The following is a 26,925-nucleotide window of genomic DNA, read 5'->3' on the forward strand; positions in this document are numbered from 1 at the left end:
TTTGGGCACATGCCGGGGCTTGGAATTGAAGTAGTGACGTTTTGAAATGCAGACTTTGATGGAATGCTCTGCGGGCGTCACGTTGCGTTTGCAGAGCCCCTGATGTGCCTAAACAGTAGAAACCCCCCACAAGTGACCCCATTTTGGAAACTAGACCCTGAAAGGAACCTATCTAGATGTGTGGTGAGCACTTTGAACCCCCAAGCGCTTCATAGAAGTTTATAATGCAGAGCCGTGAAAATAATAAATACGTTTTCTTTCCTCAAAAATAATTATTTAGCCCAGAATTTTTTATTTTCCCAAGGGTTACAGGAGAAATTGGACCCCAAAAGTTGTTGTCCAGTTTCTCCTGAGTACGCTGATACCCCATATGTGGGGGTAAACCACTGTTTGGGCACACGTCGGGGCTCAGAAGGGAAGTAGTGACTTTTGAAATGCAGACTTTGATGGAATGGTCTGCGGGTGTCACGTTGCGTTTGCAGAGCCCCTGGTGTGCCTAAACAGTAGAAACCCCCCACAAGTGACCCCATTTTAGAAACTAGACCCCCCAAGGAACTTATCTAGATATGTGGTGAGCACTTTGAACCCCCAAGTGCTTCACAGACGTTTACAACGCAGAGCCGTGAAAATAAAAAATCATTTTTCTTTCCTCAAAAATTATGTTTTAGCAAGCATTTTTTTAGATTCACAAGGGTAACAGGAGAAATTGGACCCCAGTAATTGTTGCGCAGTTTGTCCTGAGTATGCTGGTACCCCATATGTGGGGGTAAACCACTGTTTGGGCACACGTCAGGGCTCGGAAGTGAGGGAGCACCATTTGACTTTTTGAATACGAGATTGGCTGGAATCAATGGTGGCGCCATGTTGCGTTTGGAGACCCCTGATGTGCCTAAACAGTGGTAACCCCTCAATTCTAACTCCAACACTAACCCCAACACACCCCTAACCCTAATCCCAACTGTAGCCATAATCCTAATCACAACCCTAACCCCAACACACCCCTAACCACAACACTAACCCCAACACACCCCTAACCCTAACCACAACCCTAATTCCAACCCCAACCCTAAGGCTATGTGCCCACGTTGCGGATTCGTGTGAGATATTTCCGCACCATTTTTGAAAAATCTGCGGGTAAAAGGCACTGTGTTTTACCTGCGGATTTTCCGCGGATTTCCAGTGTTTTTTGTGCGGATTTCACCTGCGGATTCATATTGAGGAACAGGTGTAAAACGCTGCGGAATCCGCACAAAGAATTGACATGCTGCGGAAAATACAACGCAGCGTTCCCGCGCGGTATTTTCCGCACCATGGGCACAGCGGATTTGGTTTTTCATATGTTTACATGGTACTGTAAACCTGATGGAACACTGCTGCGAATCCGCAGCCAAATCCGCACCGTGTGCACATAGCCTAATTCTAAAGGTATGTGCACATGCTGCAGAAAACGCTGCGGATCCGCAGCAGTTTCCCATGAGTGTACAGTTCAATGTAAACCTATGGGAAACAAAAATCGCTGTACACATGCTGCGGAAAAACTGCACGGAAACGCAGCGGTTTACATTCCGCAGCATGTCACTTCTTTGTGCGGATTCCGCAGCGGTTTTACAACTGCTCCAATAGAAAATCGCAATTGTAAAACCGCAGTGAAATGCGCAGAAAAAAACGCGGTAAATCCGCCATAAATCCGCAGCGGTTTAGCACTGCGGATTTATCAAATCCGCAGCGGAAAAATCCGCAGAGGACCAGAATACGTGTGCACATTCCTAACCCTAACCCTAGCCCTAATCCTACCCCTACCCCTAACCCTAGCCCTAACCCTAACCCTAACCCTACCCCTAACCCTACCCCTAACCCTAACCCTAACCCTATTCTAACATTAGTGGAAAAAAAAAAATTCTTTATTTTTTTATTGTCCCTACCTATGGGGGTGACAAAGGGGGGGGGGGGTCATTTATTATTTTTTTTATTTTGATCACTGAGATAGATTATATCTCAGTGATCAAAATGCACTTTGGAACGAATCTGCCGGCCGGCAGATTCGGCGGGCGCACTGCGCATGCGCCCGCCATTTTGGAAGATGGTGGCGCCCGGGAGAAGACGGACGGGACCACGGCTGGATCGGTAAGTATGATAGGGTGGGGGGGGACCACGGGGGGGGGGATCGGAGCACGGGGGGGGGAATCGGAGCGCGGGAGGGGTGGAACGGAGCGCGGGGGGCGTGGAACGGAGCACGGGGGGGCTGGAATGGAGCACGGGGGGGTGGAACGGAGCACGGGGGGTGGATCGGAGTGCAGGGGGGGTGATTGGAGCACGGGGGGGTGATTGGAGCACGGGGGGAGCGGACACGAGCACGGGGGGAGCGGAGCACAGGGCGGAGGGGAGCCGGAGCAGTGTACCGGCCAGATCGGGGGGGTGGGGGGGCGATCGGAGGGGTGGGGTGGGGGCACACTAGTATTTCCAGCCATGGCCGATGATATTTCAGCATCGGCCATGGCTGGATTGTAATATTTCACCCGTTATAATGGGTGAAATATTACAAATCGCTCTGATTGGCAGTTTCACTTTCAACAGCCAATCAGAGCGATCGTAGCCACGAGGGGGTGAAGCCACCCCCCCTGGGCTAAACTACCACTCCCCCTGTCCCTGCAGATCGGGTGAAATGGGAGTTAACCCTTTCACCCGATCTGCAGGGACGCGATCTTTCCATGACGCCGCATAGGCGTCATGGGTCGGAATGGCACCGACTTTCATGACGCCTACGTGGCGTCATGGGTCGGGAAGGGGTTAAAATGGCACCTTGCAGTCCCATGATCTGCACATCAATGAAAATCTGTGGCTAGATCTCCAAATAGCAGTGCATGCAGAACCACCCATGAATCTCACAATCTCTCAGAACTGGAAGAATTTTCCATTGAAGAATGGAAATCCATCCAACAAGAATTTAAAGACTTGTGTTTGGCTACATGAAATGTTTGCAAGCTGTGATACTTTCAAAAAGAGGTTCTACTGGGTACTAATCACACTGAGTGCCACTTTTGCATCGGCCCATTTGTCTTTTTGAAATTTTTAAAATGTAAAATGTAAAAATATATGTATATGTTTTTGCCTTAAAAATACAAAGGAAATGTGTCATTTCTAACTTTAGGCCTTTAAGAAATCATTTCATCTTCAAATTGCTTATCTGCTCACAATAACAGTAATTTTGACAAGGGGTGCCCAAACTTTTACCTGCCACTGTACTTACTAATTATTGACATTGATGCTTGATTTTATATCTTGTTACCTTTACATATGTGTAACTGCATTTATGTTTTGTATTTACCTTATTTTCTTCTTATTACTTGAGGAAATACATTTCTAATATTGTATTAAGAGTCAATGTGATTAAGAGAAAACAAAACTCTGAAAATAGATTGAGGATTTTTTTAGAAGAGGTTTTTACTCTTATGGGAGATTTTATTTTCAGATAGAGAGCAGACCAACGCCCAGGTATATATTAAATTTCCTATGAGTACCATAATACCTCTATTTATAACAGAGAACTTGTACAGAATGTACAAATTAAATACCTGTCCAATAACAAGACAATGTTACAGTCACAGTAGACTAGCTAATAATATTCTGAATTCTGCACTATTTTGGCTGCTTCATGAAAAAGATGAAGAAATCAATGGAATATTTTGACATGAGACGTTGTCCAAATATATATATATCTAATTATCTCCCGAATGCTACTTCCTTCCAAAATAAATTATTTGCTTGCTTTAATCTTTGTACTAAAGGTATGGGATTACCTGATCCTAAAACATTCATTCAAATGGTAGAATACTGAATATTTTATTTTATACTATAGTAAGTTATACTGTATTCTGGCAGAATAGGAAATATACCAAAGTTTAAAAAGCAAACAATAATCCTTTAAAGTGCTCGAGGAAGTGACTTGGACTCTTCATAGAGAATATCCTACTGAACACATTAAAGCTCTTAAATGTTTAGGTTCAAGAAGAAATTTCTCAAGTAGATTAATTAATTAAATTTATTAATTTAATTGACATGTCTGCATCAGTTTCCCAAGTTGAACCCAATTTTCCATGTGTTCTGCTGTTGCAGCTGGATCCATGAGTTTGCTCAGATTAACCTGTACTTAAAACTTGCAATCCTATTTCCAGAAATACAGGAAAACCTTTATGCAGGTATGGAAAAAAATTGCAGAGTAAATTAGCTTTTAAAAATAGAAATTTTAATAGTTTAATTTTTTCAATTAACAAAATAAAATGTGGATGAACTAAAGAGAAATGTAAATTAAATCTATATTTGGTGTGACCCCTAGAGAAGGGTGACTATATTCAACTGGAACTGAATTATGCTCACATTTTACAAAATTGCAATTTGTTACCGTCAAATTAAAAAAAAAAGTTAGGTTACATTTTTCTAAACTGTAAATGGCCAGAAAAACAGTTACAAAATAATAATTCACCACTAAAATGTCCAAGCATACCCACAGCCTGTTGTCCGGTTCTAAGACCTCTTTTTTATCCTTACCATGTCGCAATCCTCTTCTGCCCCCCTCATTCCAGTCATTGTCTTCTTGCTCAACAAAGCTCAACGTCATTATGAACTGTAAAGTTATCTCATAATGCTTCAAGACTCGTTTTTCTATATGCTGAAGATAATTCCTAATTACATTTGTTGTATGTTTGAGGTTTTTGTCTGGCTGCAGAATAAATTTAAAGCCAATCAAATGCCTCCTTAAAACTATTGCATGATGATTAAGTATCTGCCTGTATTTCTCAGCATTGAAGAAATGATGAACTGTAGATTTCAGTTGTCATTCGAAGAAACGTTGTGCAGCAGATGAAAATATCTAGCAGTGGCAGCAGCTAAGACCTTGCATCAACCAGTTGGATCCAATTACATACATTTACTTTATTAGAGAAGGCTGGTCATAAGTGATCTTCATGAAAGAATTGCAGCCAAATACCATTCCTTCAACATAGAAACAAGGCCAAGTGACTGAACTATGCACAATGTTTTTCTTAAATATGTAACTGTAACAGAAGGCAGCTTATTCCTTTAGGGTTTGCAGACAACAGTGAAGCATTATGGAGGTTCCTTTGAAGTTTGTAACTGCAATTTCAGCCAATGGAGATGATTTAGTCAAGATTAATGGTGTCTTAAATGAAGGCTGATACCTATCCATCATGCAATACAATCATGGATTCATCTATTTGACTAAAATGTTTTCTCCTCCAGGACAATGAACTCAAATGCACAGCCAATGTCAATAAGAACTATCTACAGAGTAAAGGAGATGAAGAGTCCTGGAAGTGATGATATGGCCCCCACAGAATGCTGATCTCAACCTGTTCAATGCTCTCTGGGATTATATGAAAAGACAGAAGCATTTGTATAAACCTCCCTCCACAGAGCATATTTTGTTAGTTCTCCAATGAACGGATGGGTGAGGATACAGTAGGTGAGGGTAGAACTGGTCGTGCAGCGGTTTGGTCGATCGGTGGTTACTGCAGGTTGTAGGCTTGTCGGAAGAGATGGGTCTTCAGGTTCTTTTTGAAGGTTTCAATAGTAGGTGAGAGTCTGATATGTTGCGGTAGAGAGCTCCAGAGTAGGGGTGATACGCGAGAGAAATCTTGTATACGATTGTGGGAAGAGGAGATAAGAGGGGAGTAGAGAAGGAGATCTTGTGAGGATCGGAGGTTGCGTGCAGGTAAGTACATCAGTGAGTTGACCACTGGCAGACTGAATTTGAGTCAAACTTCCTGAAATTCATGCTTCCACACTAATTAGAACACTTTGATATTAAAAATATAAACTTGCCTGACACTATTTTCCACACAGCTGAAACATCATTGGGCTAATGTCAATTTGTATGGCTTCCACAAAATATCTTACAGCTGTGACACTTAGAGGATAATCATACCTTGCACAGTGGTGGTCATAGATCAGTGTTCCTAGTGCAGTATAGTTGGGCCATGGACCTGCACTTTGTACAGCAGTTTTTCTTCCACCCCCAGATTCCATAGGGTAAGTGGAAAGTGGAATATACATTTCATTAATACCTCTCTCTTTCCATCCTTATCTCTCTTCCTTTTCCAAAGTGAGCTTAGGGGAGGCTCAATCTCCCAGCAGAACCCCTCTGCCCCCTTCTCTCTTTCTCCTTCTTTCCAGTTTTGAGATCTGCTCAATATCACCAAAAATCATTTTTTTTAGAAAAACAATCTGCTTATCACTAGTAGATAATAGTAAATAGTGTATTGATTCGATTTAAATTTCAGTTTTGTCCATTGACATTGCATTTTAAGTGATAAAAAATGTCAACACTTCTATTTTTGAAAGCAACATTATTTTACAGCAGTTTTTCTACACCAGCCTAAAACTTTTGCACACTACTGTATCATCACGCTTTTGTCTGAGGTATGGAGATTACGGCATTATGATTGCTAAAGCTTCTACAGCTTTCAAAAATATTGTGTGCCAGAAAGTGAGACACAAGTGAGACAGAGTATAGTTGGAGCAAGAAGCAAAAGGAACCGAAAACATTGCAATCAATTAAAGTAATATAAAACAGCTCTAAGCTGACAACCGGCTCAATCCAAGTACAAAATCAATATCAAGGTCAGTACATGTCTAGAGTTTTGGCACACAGTTATGAGCTACTCAGTGCACACAGCGTTTCTACTCCACTGGTTGAAAGAAAATTAACAAATTAAAAGAAGCTGCCATTACCTCATTGCTTATGCTGAATTTTTTTTAACCATCTTTCCATTCAGGTAATTTGCTTTACGATGTGAGAAATACAATAGGCTACAATATGAGAGTTAAAACTGATTTATCACAGCACAGTAGGAATCCAATTATTTAATTCTGAACAGCAGTAAAATACTGTAGTAATGGCATGTGAAGAGAAAAAATATTCAGAGGATTTGTTTTACATTTCCGAACAAAAAGAAGGTGTCAAATGGTACCAAAACACAAACAAATAAAAAAGAATATAGGAATAAAATAAAAACATTCCTGTAAAGAATGTTCAAAAAATGTTTGGAGAGGCTAAAGGAAGGGAAGAGAAGAAGAAAGAGTAGAAAAGGATGAGGAAGTTTAAAAAATGGTGAGTAAAATTATTATCCAAAACAAAAGATGGGAGAAATATGTGTGCATAGAAAAAGTCGGTTAAAACATCAATTTCCTCTAATTTCTTATTATAATGTTATTCTTATTTTTTTATGTAAATTTTCATTGACTCTTCTTGTTCCCTTAATGATCACCCTGGGTGAGAATCTTTTAGATACTTAAAAGGTTATTAAATATCAAATATTCTGTAACTATGTCAGTATGAGATTTCTTCACATTTGAATGAGCAGTACGCAGTTGTTACATTACTTTTTTTTTATTTTAGGATGACAAAAACATATAATGTACGTCAATGTAACATTATAAATGACTATGGAATAGGTTAATGAACAATAAAGTCAGCTTTGAAAATGGTGTCAAATGAGTGCCAATAAAAATTCCCCGTGTCTACGCCTCTCTCCCATCAAGGAAAATTATAGTGATTGTCGAGAAAATAGTAGTAGTAGAGGATCTCTTCCTTGTGATGTGTGGCTTTGTGCCTACATGTCACAGATATAACTTGTAGAAGGAAACCAATGTAGCACTCTCAGAGGATCTCCCATCAGCAGCCTTTATTGCAACCATGTGGTTGGTTTGAAACTATCTTTCAAGGACGTATACATGTGGTAAGATAAAAGATTTCTCTCGCGTATCACCCCTACTCTGGAACTCTCTACCAAAACACATCAGACTCTCGCCTACCATCGAAACCTTCAAAAAGAAATGAAGACCCACCTCTTCCGACAAGCCTACAACCTGCCGTAACCACCGACCGACCAAACCGCTGCATGACCAGCTCTATCCTCGCCTACTGTATCCTCACCCATCCCTTGTAGATTGTGAGCCTTCGTGGGCAGGATCCTCATTCCTCATGTACCAGTTATAACTTGTATTGTTTAAGATTATTGTACTTGTTTTTATTATGTATACCCCTCCTCATATGTAAAGCGCCATGGAATAAATGGCGCTATAACAATAAATAATAATAATAATAATAATAAAAGTTCTATAAAACTCTCCCAAATGTCAAAGAAATCTTGACCTCTGTGATTCCTATGAAGAGATGCTACCATTGTGATCTGAAAACAATTTGCATGGAGGGGTTTGCGGAAAGGCCATATGTGAAGTATTGTTTTGGATCTTGTTGCTGCTAATATGTGTAAAAGTGTCCTTACACCGGGATTGCACTGAAATTTTTCAGCTTCCTGCTATCCAAAAATTGCCCAGATAGGACCAAATGGGGCGATATTTGTCCGTGAATAAATACAAAACATGAATCTTTGTCCGAAAAGACTGTATTTGTGAGCAAAACCACGAAAAGAAGTTAACATATCTATTTAGTATAAAATTAGGTGCCTGACTGGGTACTTTTCTACGTCCTATTATGAGAACTTTTGTCAATGCACCTTGTTAGGACATACAGTGTAAATGTGATAGATGGACCTCTTTTTCCTAGAACCACCCTCTATATGCCATAAAGGATAAATATTCTGTAAACCATTCATAGGGGATGAGAAAATCCTCATACTCATGCAACCCCTCCTGGAAATCAGGTTGCCTTCCACCATCCAAAAACATCTGTAAAGTGCTTTTGGATATGATTGCGCTACATAATTAATGCATAGTAAATAAATAAATAATAAACTATAAGATTCAGAAAGGAGATACATTTCATAAAGTTTGTGAAAGCATAATCAAGACCACGCTGCATAAAAGAACATTAATGTGTGCAGTACCTTGTTCTAAAATTCGTAGGGTGAGGGTGTCCATCATATAAAGATAAATAATCATATTCTTCTTCAAGAGCAAATGATTGAAAGGCAATCTGGATTCTGTTTTGTTCTTCTCCTATTATTACCCATGTGCAATTTGCACCATTTGGATAGCCATACGGGAATCCTGGGCTTTCTATAGTTCCATTTAATCCTTTTAATGTTCCACCACAAGTATATATAAATCCTGGAAAAAGAACAGACAGACCATAAATATTTATTCATAGCCACATATATTTTACTAGCTCAATCGATATAATGGTTATATGATTAAAAACAAGAAAAAATTGCAAGAAAACACTGAATTCACAGATAAGCATTCCTGACATTTATTAGGCTACTTTCACACTTGCGGCGGTACGGGTCCATTGCTATGCGTCGGGCCGATGTACCGACGCACGTTGTGAAATTTGTGCACGACGTGGGCAGTGGATACAGTTTTTCAACACATCCGCTGCCCATTCTGTTCTGGAGTTTTGGCCTCGCATGCACGGTAGAAAATGGCAGATGCGACAGACAAAGAACATTACATTGAACGCTTTTTGTGAAGACGGTCTGCCAAAACACAAAAAAATGATGAAGGACAGCATCCAATCCAGGTGAAAAAAACTTCTTTTATTGTGCCAAGTGCAACGTTTCAACCATCAAAGGTTTTTTTCAAGCTTTTGATGGTTGAAACGTTGCACTTGGCACAATAAAAGAAGTTTTTTTCACCTGGATTGGATGCTGTCCTTCATCATTTTTTTGGGATGTACACTTCCACTTTGGTCCGTGGGACTAGGACGGGCATCCCATTGCCAGTTGTGCTGTCAGCTACTCTCTGAATTTCAAATTGTTGGTCTGCCAAAACACGACGGATCCGTTGCACGACGAACATGACGTGTGGCCATCCATCGCGATCCGTCACTAATACAAGTCTATGGGTAAAAACGCATCCTGCGAGCACATTTGCAGGATCTATTTTTTGCCCAAAATGACGAATTGCGATGGATTGCTAAAAACGCAAGTGTGAAAGTAGCCTTACTTAGGCAACTTTCACACATCAATTTTTTGCCATCAGTCACAATCCGTCAAATTTTGAAAAAAACGGATCCGTCGCAAATTGTGAAAAACTGATGTGATGGATCCGTTTTTTTGCAGGAACCGACTAGCTGATCCAGCTAATTGGATCCTAAAAAATCGGAGCATGCTCAGTTAAAAAAAATGGAATCCGTCACCACATTCCATCATTTGACGGATCCGGCACCATAGGTTTCCATTCTAGCAAGCGACGGACGATGACGGATCTGTCGCTGTCCGTTTTTTCAATGGACACAAAAAACGTTACTATGTCCTTTTTCTTCGGCCGCTGGATAAACAATTTTCGATGGATCCGGCAAAAAACGGATGAAACGTGAGGCCGTCTGTTGCAATCTATCGCTAATACAATCTAAGAGAAAAAAACGGATCCCAAGGCAACTTTTGCTGGATCCGTTTTTTTCAAAATTGACCTGATTGTGACTGACGGCAAAAAATTGATGTGTGAAAGCAGCCTTAGACTACATTCTTGTTTTCATCAATACTCAAAGGGCATGCACATTTCCTCTACTGACTTAAACGTTATCCTGCAATTCAGGATAAAGTAATGCAATATTAGTATACTTAAAACACTAGGAAAAAACTACTACTATCTCATATAAGATAATATTATTGATTTTGAAGGTTTTTAAAAAATGAATAATTCTGAGAAAAATTACAACTTGGAGACAATCTTAGATAAAGCACCCTAGATGTGGTTTTCAAGTAGTCCACAAATGATTGAAGTCATGTAAAATACAAAAAATAAAATAGAGAAAACCCAATCAACCTCCCTGGATCCAGCACCAACTCTCCATTGCTGCTCCAGTCTTTGTGTGTGTACATCAGTGGTGCTGTCATGACTACAATGTACATCATCTTTGCCCTAAATCACAAAGCTTCATCGCTCATGCTGTCTCCATCAGCACAGGTTCTTTGAATGGCTGTGGCGGTGGTGAAAAAAAATGTAGTGAAATAATGTAGGCAACAAAATTAGACAGGATGGATCAACTCATAAGGACAACTTTTGAAATATATGAGCAGACCTCCAGACTTTGAGTATCAGTAGGGAATTAAGGAGAGGAAGATTAAGTGGATGTTGAAACCTATTATTTTGAATGGATCTTGGGCCCTATAGTGATATACATGAAGTTACTTTTTTATAACCTTATGTTACTTCATTTCTATGAAAAAAAAAATTAAGAAAAATTAATGGCTAAGAAAACAGAAAAATAGATATAATGTGTTGTATTTATCCTAATGCCACAAGTACAAAGCAATGAGAGAGAAAGCCCTACAAGAGCATCAGGGATTCCCTTTGGAAGCAATTATTGGGAATATTCTAACTCATCTGTGGCAGGAGTGTCATTATGAGGGATGATCATTTCCACACTGTGGAGCCTGAGGATCTCAAAAATTTGCTCCTGCACATAAGGTAATCTCTTCTATAAATGTAATAGGGGAAGTTTTGTCAGGGCTTTTAATAGGTCAACATTAATTCCAGGTTATATTTTTGCATCAGAAATCTGAGTCTAAGGGCTTGAGCACATGGACATATTTTCAGCTGGAGTGTGATTTGGCAAAACATTGTCTAGCAATTGGACCAATATTATTCTATAGGGCCATGCGTATGTCAGGAAAGATATCATAGCATGTCCTAGTACTATTTCCCCCTTGTCAACCCCTTAGTCAAGTTACTTTTTTTATTTTATACATTTTATTTTTTGCCATTAGAGTTTGGCTTGGGGCTAGGGTTGGGTTTAAGGTTGGGCTTAGGGCTAGGGTTGGCCAAGACCAATCAGCGACGCGCACAGTCCGGTTGTGAAATGGCTGCTCCCTACTCTCCTGCAGTCAGCGCCCCCTCCATACTCCCCCCAGTCAGCGCCTGCTGCCCATATAGCATTTTAGCAGTCTGTTAAATCGACTGTGTTACACCGCGGCATAACGCGGTGTAACGCAGTCTGTTAACGCTGCTATTAACATTGTGTGACAAACTTTTTACTGTTAATGCTGCCTATGCAGCATCAATAGTAAAAAGATATAATGTTAAAAATAATTTAAAAAAAATGGTGCTATTCTCACCCTCCGGCGTCAACCGATGTCTTGAGAGACCGCTAAGTCATCTGGGTAATTTTGCAATGCATCTCTGGGAATGGAAGCTGGCGGCAGCCTTGCCACTCGCACGCATCGGTGGAGGATGGCGGGTGAGTATATAACTATTTTTTATTTTAATTATTTTTTTAACATATGGTGCCCACACTGCTGTATACTACGTGGGCTATGTTATATACTGCGTGACTGATATGTACTATGTGGGCAGTGTTATATACTGTGTAGGCTGTGTTATTTACTGCGTGGGCTGTGTTATATACTACGTGGCTGCTATATACTATGTGGCTGCTATATACTACATGGCTGCTACATACTATGTGGCTGCTATATATTACGTAGCTGTGCTCTATACTACGTGGCTATGCTATATACTACGTGGCTGTCTGAGTTATATAGTACGTGGGCTGTGTTATATACTATGTGGCTGTGCTATATACTATGTGGCTATACTATACACTATGTGGCTGTGGTATATACTATGTGGCTGTGGTATACACTATGTGGCAGTGCTATATACTACGTGGCTGTGTTATATACTATGTGGCTGTGCTATATACTACGTGGCTGTGTTATATACTGTGTGGGCTGTGCTATATACTGCGTCGGCTGTGCTATATACTATGTGGGCTGTGTTATAAACTACGTGGATGTGCTATATACTATGTGGCTGTGCTATGTACTACGTGGCTGCTATATACTATGTGGCTGCTATATTCTACGTGGCTGCTATATACTACGTGGCTGTGCTATATACTATGCGGCTGCTATATACTATGTGGCTGCTATATCCTATGTGGCTGCTATATCCTATGTGGCTGCTATATTCTACATGGCTGCTATATACTACGTGGCTGTGCTATATAGTACATGGCTGTGCTATACTGCGTGGGCTGGGCTATATACTATGTGGGCTGTGTTATATACTACGTGGCTGTGCTATATACTATGCAGCTGCTATATACTACGTGGCTGTGCTGTATACTATGGGCTGTGCTATATACTATATGGCTGCTAAATACTACGGTGCTTCCTGTGTTATATAGTACATGGGCTGTGCTATATACTACGTGGCTGTGCAATATACTACATGGCTGTGCTATATACTAAGTGGCTGTGCTATATACTACGTGGTTGTGCTATATACTATGTGGTTGTGCTATATATTACGTGGCTGCTATATACTACGTGGCTGCTATATACTACGTGGCTGTGCTATATACTACATGGCTGTACTATATACTACGGGCTGTGCTATATACTACGTGGATGTGCTATATACTACCTGGCTGTGCTGTATACTACGTGGCTGTGCTGTATACTACGTGGCTGTGCTATATACTACGTGGCTGTGCTATATACTATGTGGCTGTGTTATATACTCTGTGGCTGTATTCTATCCTGCACCCCGAATCCCCCACATCCAGTGCCCCGAAACCCCGACATCCTGCGACCAATCAGCGACAGATGCATTCCAGGCGTGAATTGATGTGGGATTTAAACAATGCTTCGCTGTTTGGTCACGCCCGGCCGGCCGCGACCGATCAGCGATATTGGAGCGGTATTTAAACACCGCTTCGGTCATGGGTCGTGCCCGGCCAGCCACAACCTATCGGCGACAGGCGCAGTTCGGCTGTGAATTGGTGCCAGATTTGAACCACGCTTCACTGATCGGCCAGCCGGGCGCGACAAATCAGCTATATTGGCGCAGAATTTAACCCCCACTCACAGCACAACGTACATACATACATATTCTAGAATACCCGATGCGTTAGAATCGGGCCACCATCTAGTACATTTATAAAATATAATCTCAGAATATTGAGAAGTAAAGACAGATAAAGTCTAATCTGGTATAACAATAAATTCTCTAGAGTAAATGAAAAATTATTTCCATTTCTGCTCTGGATAAACAGTAATCATGGCTTTTGAGAATTCTCAGTCAAAAACAAGACAGAAATGGAAACAATGACACAATGCAACTAATCAATGCTTCCAATGTATAATAATAATTGAAACAATGTTTTTCCTTGTATTAATTGTTTGTTTTCTGCCATTTGACCTGAATTACAAGCCAACATCAAATATTTATTAACAATGAGAAAAAACAAGACAGAAGATGGCCTTTGAAGTTGATCTGAGCAAGGGAGATAAATTTTCACTCCCAGCTCCCAAAGGAAATCAAACACACAATTAAGACAGATTCCCAGTAAAGAAAAATGAATATAATTATTTTTTTTTTCTTGTCTTTGGCCATGGTTTGTTCAGATTAGTCAAGGCTAGGCTATCACTCCCAGGAAGGATAATAAAAGCGTAAGGATGGATTTACTGTACCCTCTGTTCTAGTAAACAGAGGGAAGATCCGGTAAACACCATAAACTGGACAGAACTTCCAATATGAAATCAATAATAGATTTATGAAAAATGTTGTAATTTATTTTAGTTATTCAAAGACAATTTGTCACAGCCTTTCTGTAATTCACATTACTATAAGGAAGATTCGGTAATTGCAAGAGCGATATATAAAATAAATGTGTATTATTACCGTAAAATGTAAAATACCTAAAATAGTTCATTTTACACTTTTTTATATATGCTATTGAATGTACTCAAGGCAAAACAAATTACATTATTTTGCTCCCCAGACCAATAGCATAAAATTCATATTTTAAAGAAAAATAAATAAAAAATAATACTCACCTCGCGTAGCTCCATTGCTGTTGTCTTCTTTGATCCTGTTACTGGTGCAGTATTTACTAGTCCATCTTTGGTTAGTCTAGCGCATGCCATCATTGGTGTATTTTAGAACCTGGCATTTTCGGCATCACGCCATCATGATGTCACATCCTTTTCATGGTCGAAAAAATGTACCAAAGATGGATCAGTGAAGACTGCCCCTGTAACTGGACTGAAAAAGATGAAGAGACCACAGTGGGGCTATGGAACAGGACAAATGAATGCGAAATGAGTATATTTTAAAATTTTTCTAACCCCATCCAATCACTTTGTGATCCAGCAAAATAGCAGATGACTAGCATTTTGCCTGATTCACTCTAAAGCGAATTATAAATATGTCTTCTTGATTTTTTTTGTGGACACATAGTCTGCACCAAAACATAGACATGTAACCAGCTCCAAACAATATAAGTGATACGTGTTGTATCCGTGAAGAACACAGAGAGAATACATATGCGAAGAATAGACATCTGAAAAAGTAAGAAAACCTGAATATATGGGTTTTCAAATTTGAATAAATCCTGATGCCAGCTGTGTTATGTAAGCAACATCTGCCTAGAACAGAGGCAACTAAAGGTAGCTCCCATCACTGCTGTTTAACAATAAATTACTGACAGCAGCATTACACATACTAAGTTGATGATGCCCATAGTCGCTTCTGTCTGTCGTCCAATCATGGGGCACTGATGGTATACAATGGCTGCCGAAGTCCTGCTGAAGGCCCTTCATACAATTATTCGGTGAAGTCCCGTCTTTCTCCTGACTGGGATTTATAGGAATCAATAATTACCACTATTTTCTGCAATACTGTAAATACTGTAAGCTTTCAGTGTATAAAACAAGTGAAGAAATTATCACAGGTTTAAAATAGGGGGACTCAAAATTAAAGTAAAAAAAAATTGGTAAGCAGTCCATGACCAGGTCATTTCCCCCACTATTTACAAGGAACATTATCCTTTTATTTCCCGTACATACAGTTTAAAGAGCTGTAAAAAACAGTTTCTCGTTCATATATTCAAATAATTTTGGAATCTATTCTTTAATTGTATATACTCTCCTTTTCTCTCTTTTTTTACTAATATTGGGCAATATTGATGGCAAAATAATGGAAATACACGTTTTTCACATATTTTTAATTTATTTTCTTATGAACGCAAAAGTCCACTAAAATACATTTTAATTATATTGGACATATGTTTTCTTCATCAAGGGCAGAGCTAGTAAAAGCAATTTGGATTGGTGGCATCTTTTTTATTGTTCTTCGGCTATTTATTTATTTTAACTTTATTTCATACAGTCTGGCCTTTAGAGGGCATGCCAACATTTCAGTACTTATTTTTAAATCTGATTTTCCACTGTAATGGGGGGCTGGTGTTTTAGCCCCTGTTACAAGGCAAATTCAGCCTCTTAACTGGTTCTCCTAGGACCAAGCAGCTTCTGCTATCTCCGTACATTCGGCACTCATATGATCGCTTGGTCCAGAAGAGGAAGCACTATGTAAGGAAGCAATTGGGAAGGCAGAGACAGTAATAAACCATTTCTACCTTCTCTATGGGGAGTCCAGCTGTATCTGACAGCTGGCTTCCCACTTTTGCAGCTCCATGAACTCGTGTGGCTACTACATCATTGTAGAGTAGAATGAAGCCCGCCCATACATTTAAAGTCTTTGGGCGGTCTAGAAGTAACTAAGCAATATTTTTACCAAAAAAAAAAAATATATAAAATTTGACTCACACTAATTTTCCGCTCTGAAAAAAGAAAAAAACATATCCTTATGTATCCAATCCATCAAAATATAAAGTTAATTAACCAGCAAGGTAAATGACCTAAAGAGGAAAAAAAAATCAATATTTAAAAAAATTCCACATTTTTAGTCACTACATGACTATGAAAAAATGCAGCTAAAAGAGATCTAATTGGATGAAGTCCCCCCAACAAGAATAAAAAAAAACATTAGATCGCCATGAAATAATAAACTCTTTAAAAGTTCAGATTATTTTTTTTAAAACACTAAATTAATAACCAAAAGTGCTCAAGCTTGGTATTCAAGTAATCATATACACAAGTTATTTTAACCACACAATGAATAATAAAACCCAAAAAACATGGTGGAATGGTGGTTCTTTTCACGCTTTTATCTCACTTGAGTTTTTTGCTGCTCTTTAGTATACCTAATGGTAAAATCAATGGTGTCGTTTATAAACTACAGCTGGTTTCGTAAGAAGACAAGCCCTCCTACAGCTATGTCAAAAGAAAAAAGTTATGGTTCTTAAAAATAAAAGGAGAGGGAAAAACATGAAAGCGCTAAAAAAAAATCACCCGAACCTTAGAGGCTTCTTGTGTCAGAACTGTACACTTTACAAAGACCGATACATCACGTTTACTGTAGGCTTTTAATAGATCGTTAATATCATTTGAAAGGGTATTCAGTAAATAAACTGATATCCAAGTCTCAGTGATTACTTCTAATAAGTATCATCAATCTAAAGTGAGAATTCAAGAACCACAATGGTAAAACAAAGCAATAGGTGTTTGAATATAAAAACTTTACTGAGCTCTGAAACAGCAGTCAAGAGCACAAACCCACTGGAGACCACCCACACATATCTCGAAGATGGATGAGTTTCTGCTTCCTACAAACAATTAATTGAAGATTTTAATGCATTCGGAAATGAAACATCTCCTGGAGGGAAAGAGTCCACGCGAGCACCATCTTAGCTTTTCTATACGAATGTAAATTGGATGATGCATTCTGCATATTTATCTTTCGTTCATTTATGGCAGTTCAGTGTGAACACTTCACCAAGGATTAGAATGCATTGTTTTTATATGACAATGGTTTCTTTCTTGAGAATTATATCTATTCTGGAAAATATGCACAGTATACTATTTCACTAATTCTGAAACATATAACATAAATGAGAAAAAAAATCATGAAACAATAGCAGCATATATATTGTACATCAATAGTCTAATAATAGTAACAATATTAACTTAACATATATTTATTTTCATAATAATAATAATAATAATAATAAAACTACTACTAATAATACCATTATTATTTATATTATTATTATTAGTAGTGGTGTTATTATTATTATTACTAATAATAATAAATATTTGTAACGTTGACTGTGCATTTATTACATAATAAACTAATAATGATAACATTATTATTATATTTTCTAACAATAAAAAATAAAATAAGGAGAAAATGTAAAGTGTATATCTCAGTGCATTACCGTATTTTGCAGATTATAGGACGCAACCCCAAATTTTGATTAGAAAAATAGGAAAAAACTTTTCTAAATAAAATGGTGGTGCTTCTTATAATCCATGAGTCTTATTGCTTACAGGGGGTGGCGGCTGCGATTAAGCGGGGTCCCAGAGTTGCTGCAGGAGGAGGCAGGAGTGGAGCATTGCTGCAGCCCGCAGACTTGGATGAGGGGCTGTTCAGATGTGTGCCGCTGTGGGTGTTCAGTGGTGCAGGGGTTCTGCCGACATTTTGTGAAAGCCCAAGAGCCCCAGCACTTACTTGCTTTACTATGTATTTGTGGACTCTGGGAAAATGGCTGTCGCGGCCTGCGCATGCGCAGATGGAGATCTCGACGCCAATATCTTGGGAGATGAGATCTTGGTGCTGAGACCTCCATCTGCGAATTCGCCGGCAGCCATTTTCCCAGAGTCCACCACATACACACCACATAAACCATGTAAGTTTGGGGGCTCTTGGGCTTTCACAAAATGGCGGCAGAGCCCCTGCAGCACCAAACACCTGCAGCGGCGCACATCTGAACAGCCCCTCATCCCAGCCTGCGGGCTGCAGCAACGCTCCACTCATGCCTCCTCCAGCAGCGACTCTGGGACCCCGCTTCACCGCAGCCACCTCCCCCGGTAAGCAATAAGATGCAAGGATCATAAGAAGCATCACCATTTTATAAAAAAATAATTTTTTTTCTATTTTTCTAATCAAAATTTGAGGTTGCGTCTTATAATCCGCAAAATACAGTAATATATTACCACCGAACACCGACAGTGGTGCACATTCGAACACCCCCTCATCCCAGCCTGTGGCCTGCAGCAATGCTCCACCCTTGCCTCCTCCAACAGCGACCCTGGGACTCTGCTCCAACAAAGCCGGTAAAGTAAATCCGCATTATAAGATGCAACCCCATTTTCCCCCCATATTTGGGGGAAAAAGTGTGCCTTATAATCCAAAAATATGGTAATATTGTAATAATAAAAATAAGAACTATGATAATGTATTGAATTGTAGTCACTTTACACATATTTATTTTTTCTACTTGTTCTTATTTTTCTTCATAGTAATAGTAATAATAGTAATAGTAACAATTATAACACTGGCATCCAGGGATTTTGGTGCCAACTATGTCTGAGTAGTTTTATATTAAGTTTATGGTGCTGATTATGACTTTGTTTGGGTCAGATTGGCTCTAGTTAAGTACAGTAGAATTCTGGCTTCAAAAAGTCACCTTTAGAATTCTGGCTTCAAATAGTGGCCTTTAAGGCATTGTAAGCCTACAAATTAAAATACAACATAATTATATGGGATATTTCATTACCTAAGAGAGTGTTAAAGAGTCAAAAGACCAAAAGCTATTGCACTTGCTATCACACACAAGTCATATTGTAGGAATGCATTATTTTCATGGGTAAACTATCTCAAAGACTGGAGCCAATTTAGCAAAAGTAATGAGATTTTTGAATTCAGCGCCCTCAAAATACCCGAAATCCATTTAAAAAACCTTGGCACCTGAAAAATTTCTTCTTGGCATACCTTTGTAATTTATTGGGTTATATGCGGTTTTTTTTGCTGACAAAGCCATATGAGGATTTGATTTATTGCAGAATGAAATTTAGCTATGAGTTATGTCGTTCATTTTACCATATAATGGTACTGAAAAAATAGAAAAAACATAGTAAGTGAAGGCAAAATGGTGTTAAAAAAATGCAATTCTGTCATTGTTTTTTATCTTTTGTTTTCCATTGTTTTCCATTATTCATTCTGCTGATAAAGGACCTGGCAACATGATTCATCAGGACAATATGATATATGATTTGGTTGATATCAGACTTACATAAATTTTTTTTAAAGATTTGTAAAAATTTGACAGCATTCTACTTTTAAAACCATAATGGGTTTTTTTTTTTTTTCATTCAATAAATCCGTCTGAGGGTTTGTTGTTTACATAGTGAGCTTTAATTTCTTTCTAAGTTATTTTGGCTTGTGGATTACAAAATTGATTACTTTGTGTTGTATTTTCGGAAATGGGGACACAAAATGGAGTTCTATCTCTTCCTTTTTCAGTTTTACTTCCTTAGTTGCATTTAACCAATGTAAAGAATTGTAAATATTGATGGAACAGATTTTGTTAAGGATGCATCCATGAAATAATGTTTATTTTTACTTTTTTCAATACTCTTTTTGCATTGGCAAAAGAGGAAAGGGGTCATTCAAATTGTCATTTTCTAAATTTTAAAATATTTTTTAAAACTTATTTTAATACTTTTTTAAGTTCTTGTAAGAGATTTGCTGTTGTTTGATCCCTCATGTTATCTATTGCAATATAAATAAAAAATCACAGTCTCCTATGAAGCCACTACCTTGTCCTCGGCCACCTTACACCCTCACATATACCTGAAGCTGTTATTATGATGTCCTCAGTCCACGCTATGGTGCAATAAAGGACTTTTTTATTGCAGCACAAGCTGGTGAGTGCCACATTTTCTTCTTTCTTTGTATGTGTTGCTATTCAATGTTGAGTACCACAAAGCCAGTGCAAGATACCCCCTGATATTGTACAGGGAACTTTTGCTGCTGCAGCCACAGAAAACTGCAGGTGTGACCTAGTGCCGTTCTACTTTTCTCTATGAAATTCATCATTGAGAACAATGTATGATTCCCTTACTTTAAGGGAAGCTTTCACATCAAATAACACTATTAACCTGAAGACATAGGGTTACTCTGCAGGTTAGGCCTCTTTCACACATCAGTTTTTTAGAATCAGTCACAATCCGTCAAAGTGTTGAAAAGATGGATCCTGTTCAGATTGTAAAAAACTGATGCACTGGATCTTTTTTTTTTTAGGGATCCGTCGAAGCAGCTGCTGCCGGAATTTAAAGGAACAAAATTCTGGTGAGAAAGAGAGGTTTTTTTTCCCCCTGAATGGAAAAATGGGTTAAATTACAGGAATTAGAAATTCTTCCAGGAATGCTCAGTTTCAAAAAACGGAATCTGTCGCTGGATTCCTTCTTTTGATGGACAGTGACAGATCCTGTGTCCATAGGCTTCCATTATAGCCAAGGATGGACAGCGCAGGATCCGACGCTGTCCGATTTTTCGATGTACACAAAAAATGTTACTATGTTCGTTGTCTCCGAGCGATGGACACAGAAATTAAGACAGATCTGTCAAACGACAGATGAAATAGAAGGCCATCCTTCACAATACATCGCTAATACAAGTCTATGAGAAAAAAATGGATCCAGCAGCAACATTTGCTGGATCCGTTTTTTTCACAAAACGACTGATTTTGACGAAAACAACAAGACTGAAGTATGAAAGAGGCCTTAGTAGCATTAGAAAAGTGCCTGGATACTATACTGAAAGTGAGGCTCCCAGGAGGAATTCATGCAGGTGCTCTGGAGCAGCTGAAATCACCGCTCATAGCCCTGTGAACGGCAGCTGTAAGCACGCCCAGGCATATTGATTGACAATCAACTCTGTTCTGGATTTGTAGTATTGCAATTTTTACTAATATAAAAATTGATGTAAAACTGCAGTTTTGAGCCTACGAGTCAACATCCAGTGCTGTGGAGTCGGTAAGCCAAAATACCAACTCCGACTCTGACTCCGACTTCTCAATTTCCTTGACTTCCAACTCCGACTTTAATTCCACAGCACTGCATTGCTACTGAGCATGTACATAAAGTGCAGCACAGATTGATCTCAAATAAAAGTCAAGATCCTTATATCAGGAATAGAACAGACAGTAAGAGGACCTTTCCTAACTTTGCAAAATTATTATGAAAACATTTACAGCACATCCTGCACTGAACTACTGAACCCAATTTATTATATATCTTAGGTGTCTGAATCAGTCCATTTTATACCGACTTCAAACTCTGACTCCGATTCCACCAAAATGGACACTGACTCTGACTCCGACTCCACAGTCCTGACAACAACATTTATTCCGGTTAGGTAAGTCCCAGTGCAGGTGGGACAGTTGAGAGACTTGTCTGAAGCTTGTTACCTCTGGCATCCTGACCTTTCCTTCTTTTGCAAATCCACTCCTGAGTAATAGCTATAAATCCAGATTAGAGCTGCTGACATCCATGTTAGACCCAACCTATGTCATATTTAACCTTGATACATGTATCAAACACTGAGGATAACATCGTATTATATGATTTATGAAACCTGCCAGTCACTAGACGTTATATGCCCGGTAGCCTGTTCAAGCAGAATATTACTGACATTAATCCAACCTCTCTCAGGGACCCCAATTATTACATTGTCAATGATCTCCCAGGGTATGGTGGAGATTGACAGCTCAGGGATTTAGGGGAGTATTCATGGATTGCTATTCTGAAAGCAATCTCTACTGAAATAGAACTGTATAATTCATTAACTGTAATGACTCATGTGCCTTTAATCCACATCCCCAAAAATAACAGCACAGGGATATTTAATCACACACAATGGGATTAACATGCAACAATCACACTTTGTAGAGCTCTTTTATAACATAGAGCAAAGTTATGCATTTAAGTACCAACCTTTGATTCATATAATTTCATTTCTGCAGGAAATACAAGTAAAACTATATCAGAGATTAAATATTTATTTTTTGTATTGGAGTCTTGGAGAAACAATCCAATATGTCTAGTTTTAGTCTTACGTAAAACCACATTTAACATGGATGGGAGAAAACACATTGAATTCTGCTTGCAATCTGTATGAACTTTTCTCCCCTAGTGTCAGTTGCACGCAGACATGATCTACGCATTCAGCAACTTGAGGCAATCTAATATTTAAAAAATTGAAGTTTTCAGGTTCTGTGAAATAAAAAAAATGCCTGGAAAGCTACATATTAAACTATAAAATGCTATAGAACTCACAGATCAGTGTCTAATCCCATTCAATCTATTAAATGCAAAAGCAGCCTCAGTAATGTTTATCACCATAGAAACAGATGGAACTCATATAGTAATCAACAATCCATTTAATAAAACAGTGCACTGTCCAACTTTTCATGCGTTTTTAAATTTAAAAAAAATCCAAAAAGTATTGCACTGAGTTTCTTATGATGACCCAGATTGTTTTGCGCAGAATACTGATTCAAACTGATGGAGTTGCTGACAGAGGCTGCTGTGACTGAGGTGCGTGGTGTGCCAAAATTCCATTACACCCTCCACTTGTTCCCCCTAATACACCTGCCAGAGGCAAAGGAGGCCAATTTTGAAGGGAATTTATTAATACGGTTATACGGTTTTAAGCCACAAGTCTGCAGTCACTCTATAGTATATGATTGCCGACTTGTGAATCCTCACATCGAGTACTGTGGAGATTATTTGGTGCCAGTGTCATGAGCAGACTGTTATGTGACCAGAAGTATGTGATTTGCACAATCCAAGCCATATTCCTATTAGATCATTTCCAACCTCGCTCAATACACTTGCATTGAGTAAGACCAGACATGTCTAGTCGGCATATTTTTTTTTTCAGTAAATATATTTATTGAAATTTTAAACAGGAAAAACAATAAAATGAATCATTACAATGTCCAGAACTATACATTACGCCTCTGAGCACACAGCACAAGTGTAGTTGAACAAGGACTCTGGCACATAAAGGGTACATGCTTCTCATTTTGAGAATCACCTCGGGACATGGATACAGGATACAAAACCTGTGAGAAAAGCAATTGTAGAGATAGGAGAAAAAGAAAGAGAAGAAGAGAGAGAAAAAAAAGGGGGGGGAAGGGGAAGAAGGGGGGATTAAGGGAGACCCAGCAATGTATACGCCCACGTATTGAGAATTATGAGTATGTACGCAGCCAAGTCAGGAACCCTGTGCTTTCCTTGAAGGATTGCCAGAGGAACCAGGTGCGTCCCTGGACATATGCAGCATCACCATCACCCGCCACCAGCGACTCTAGACGGTGTAATCTATCCATTTCAGCTATCCATTCCTCCGTGGAGGGGACCTCAGTGGACCTCCAATGTCGGGGAATAACTGCCCTAGCAGCTATGAGGCAAAATCTCAGGATCCCCTTTTTAACGGAAGCTATCGAACTGGGTATCAGGGACAGTAGTGCCATTTGGGGGGAAGGCTCGTGGCGGACCCCAGTCATCAAATGAAAGGCATCGAAGACTGAGTTCCAGAAGGGTTGCAGGGGACCACAGGACCACCAAACATGAAGCATAGAGCCCGTGGCAGAGCCACATCTCCAGCAGGCGTCCGAGGTCTCCGGGTTAATCCTGTGGAAAAGGACGGGACACCTATACCAGCGTGTCAGTAATTTATAATTCCTCTCCTGCGCCTGACTGGACATCGTCATCTTATGTGCAAGAGTGAAGATTTTTAGACTATCCGCCTCAGAAAAGGTGATCCCCAGGTCCCCCTCCCAAGCCTCCATAAATCCAAGCGTAGTAGGGGGAAGTGAATTCAAGACCAGGCCATAGAGCACTGAAACCACGTGGGAGGGACCCTCGGTAGGGAGCATCAGCGACTCAAATGGTGTCAGCGCCCCCATCGGCACACTGGAAAGAAAGCTCCGCAATTGCAGAAACTCCAGCCAGGACAGCGGTGTCGTAAGATCAGAACCTCGTAACCCCCGCATGCCGGAGAGCCCCGCAAGCTTATCCTTCACCCGACCCAGTCCCACCCCGTCAAGTCGTGACCAACACAGATACGTAGATCTATTCATTGCTGGGGGAAAGGCCGGATTGTCAAAAAGGGGACTCAGTCTGCTCAATCGGGAGGTCAGGCGTAATTTCACATAGGATCTATCCCAGAACCTCAAAACAATCTGTGTGAGTGGAGCAAAACTCGACACAGGTGGGCGTCTGGTCCCCCCCAGCCAAGGCAGCCAGTACAAAGAAGAGGGCGATAAAAGTTTCTCCAGGAGCACCCACTGTTTATGAGCATCACCGAACCTCCAGTCGACAATCCTAGAGAGCAAGACTGCCTGATAATAATGTTTAAAATCAGGAAGGCCTACCCCCCCTTTAGTCTTGGGTCTCACTAACACTGAGAACCGAGTCCGCGGCTTCTTAGTTCCCCAAATAAAGCTATTGATAGCTGACTGCAGGCGCCTGAAAAAGCAATCTGGAACCTGCACTGGAGCAGTCTGAAAAAGATAGAGGAATCGGGGTAAAATATCCATTTTGACCACTCCCACCCGTCCGAACCAAGATAGCTGAGATCTGCCATACCGTTTAAGGTCCGAGATAGTTTTCTGCAGGAGCGGGACGTAGTTCAGAGCATATGTTGCGCTAATGTCAGCAGGTATTAAGACTCCTAAATATTTTAAGGCATCGGTCTTCCACTTAAAAGAGAAGGACGCCTGAAGCTGAGAGACTAGATCATCAGGCAGGGAGATATTGAGCGCCTCCGTCTTGGAGTAGTTGACTTTAAAGTTTGAAACCTCCCTGAACCTACGGAACTCTCGGAGGAGTACAGGAAAAGCCACGGTCGGGTTGGTAATGTACAGCAATAAATCATCCGCATACAGGGATATCTTAAACTCATGTTGGCCAATCCGCAGACCCTCAATATCAGGAGTCTTCCGTAATGCCACTGCCAGATGCTCCATCGCAAGGATATAAAGTAAGGGGGAAAGGGGACAACCCTGACGGGTCCCGTTTCTTATGTCAATGGGTGGGGAAAGGGTACCGTTCACTCTAAGACGGGCCGTAGGCCTATGATACAGAGCAAAAATCCTCTCCAACATGTTAGGTCCCACTCCCAGTTGCTTCAGGGAGGCACGTAGAAAGGTCCAGCCTAGGCGATCAAACGCCTTCTCAGCGTCAATAGATAATAAACATGCTGGTACCTTTCCTGTGCGCATGTACGAGGTCAGAAGCAACGTCTTCACCGTGTTATCCTTGGCCTCCCTGTGCGTCACAAAGCCCACCTGATCACTATGGATGGACCCAGGGAGAATAGGGTTCAGTCTACCAGCCAACACTTTCGCGAACACCTTCACATCCACATTAATGAGGGATATGGGCCTATAGCTTGCACACAATAGGGGATCTTTTCCCGGTTTAGGAATCACGGTGATTGTGGCCATCAGCGTTTGGGGGGCAAAGGGGCAGCTGACCGAGATGGAGTTAAACAGTTTGGTCATGAAGGGGACCAGGGAATTCGCATATAACTTATAGAAGGCGGCGGAGAATCCGTCAGGACCAGGGCTTTTACCATTAGCCAAAGATTTTATCGTGTCTAAAACCTCCTGTTCTGAGAGAGGACTCTCCAGGGCCTCAGACTCCTCCACCGACATAGGCGGGAGCTCAGTGTCCCGGATGCAGTCGTCCACCCGTGCTTGAAACTCGGAAGGGGACATATCAGACAGCGGGCCACTTAAATTGTAGAGAGAGTCGTAATATGCTCTGAATGAGTCCACAATCTCCTCAGGAAAATGGACCAGTTCACCCGTAGCAGACCTCATGGTAGGGATATAAGTGGTGGGAGCACGGGGGTGCAAAAACCTCGCTAGAGCTCTCCCGGGTTTATCAGAGTACTTATACAGAAATTTATGAAAGCGGTCCCTCTGTCGTGCTAACGTCGTGTCCAACAAGGCACTCAACTCACAGCGTGCCCGGAGGAGATCAGCCAGCACCCCAGCATCTCTAGTCCGTTTATGATCCAACTCCAGAGTTTGGATACGAGTCAACAAACCTACAATGTTAGTCTCCCTCTCTCTCTTCAGTCGGGCCCCCTGTTGTATAAATACTCCCCGTATTACTCCCTTCAGAGCCTCCCATTGGTATGGGATGGCCGTGGGGTCATACTTGTGAAAATCTAGAAAGTCTGAGATTGCTGTTCGCACGGCCGCCTGACATGTTAGATCTCCAAGGAGACCAGGGT

General features: G+C 40.3%; 1 protein-coding gene across 1 annotated transcript in view; it reads right to left on the bottom strand.

Annotated features, from left to right (window-relative positions):
• CSMD3 (CUB and Sushi multiple domains 3) overlaps nt 1–26,925 on the bottom strand; it is a 2,093,798-nt gene that overhangs the window by 1,856,478 nt on the left and 210,395 nt on the right. The window contains exon 2 of the mRNA XM_069731799.1: nt 8,865–9,087. Within this exon, the coding sequence (XP_069587900.1) occupies nt 8,865–9,087 (223 nt within the window). The remainder of the gene's footprint in view (nt 1–8,864; nt 9,088–26,925) is intronic.

Source organism: Ranitomeya imitator, chromosome 6 (genome assembly GCF_032444005.1).
Source record: "Ranitomeya imitator isolate aRanImi1 chromosome 6, aRanImi1.pri, whole genome shotgun sequence".
Taxonomy (NCBI): Eukaryota; Metazoa; Chordata; class Amphibia; order Anura; family Dendrobatidae; genus Ranitomeya; species Ranitomeya imitator.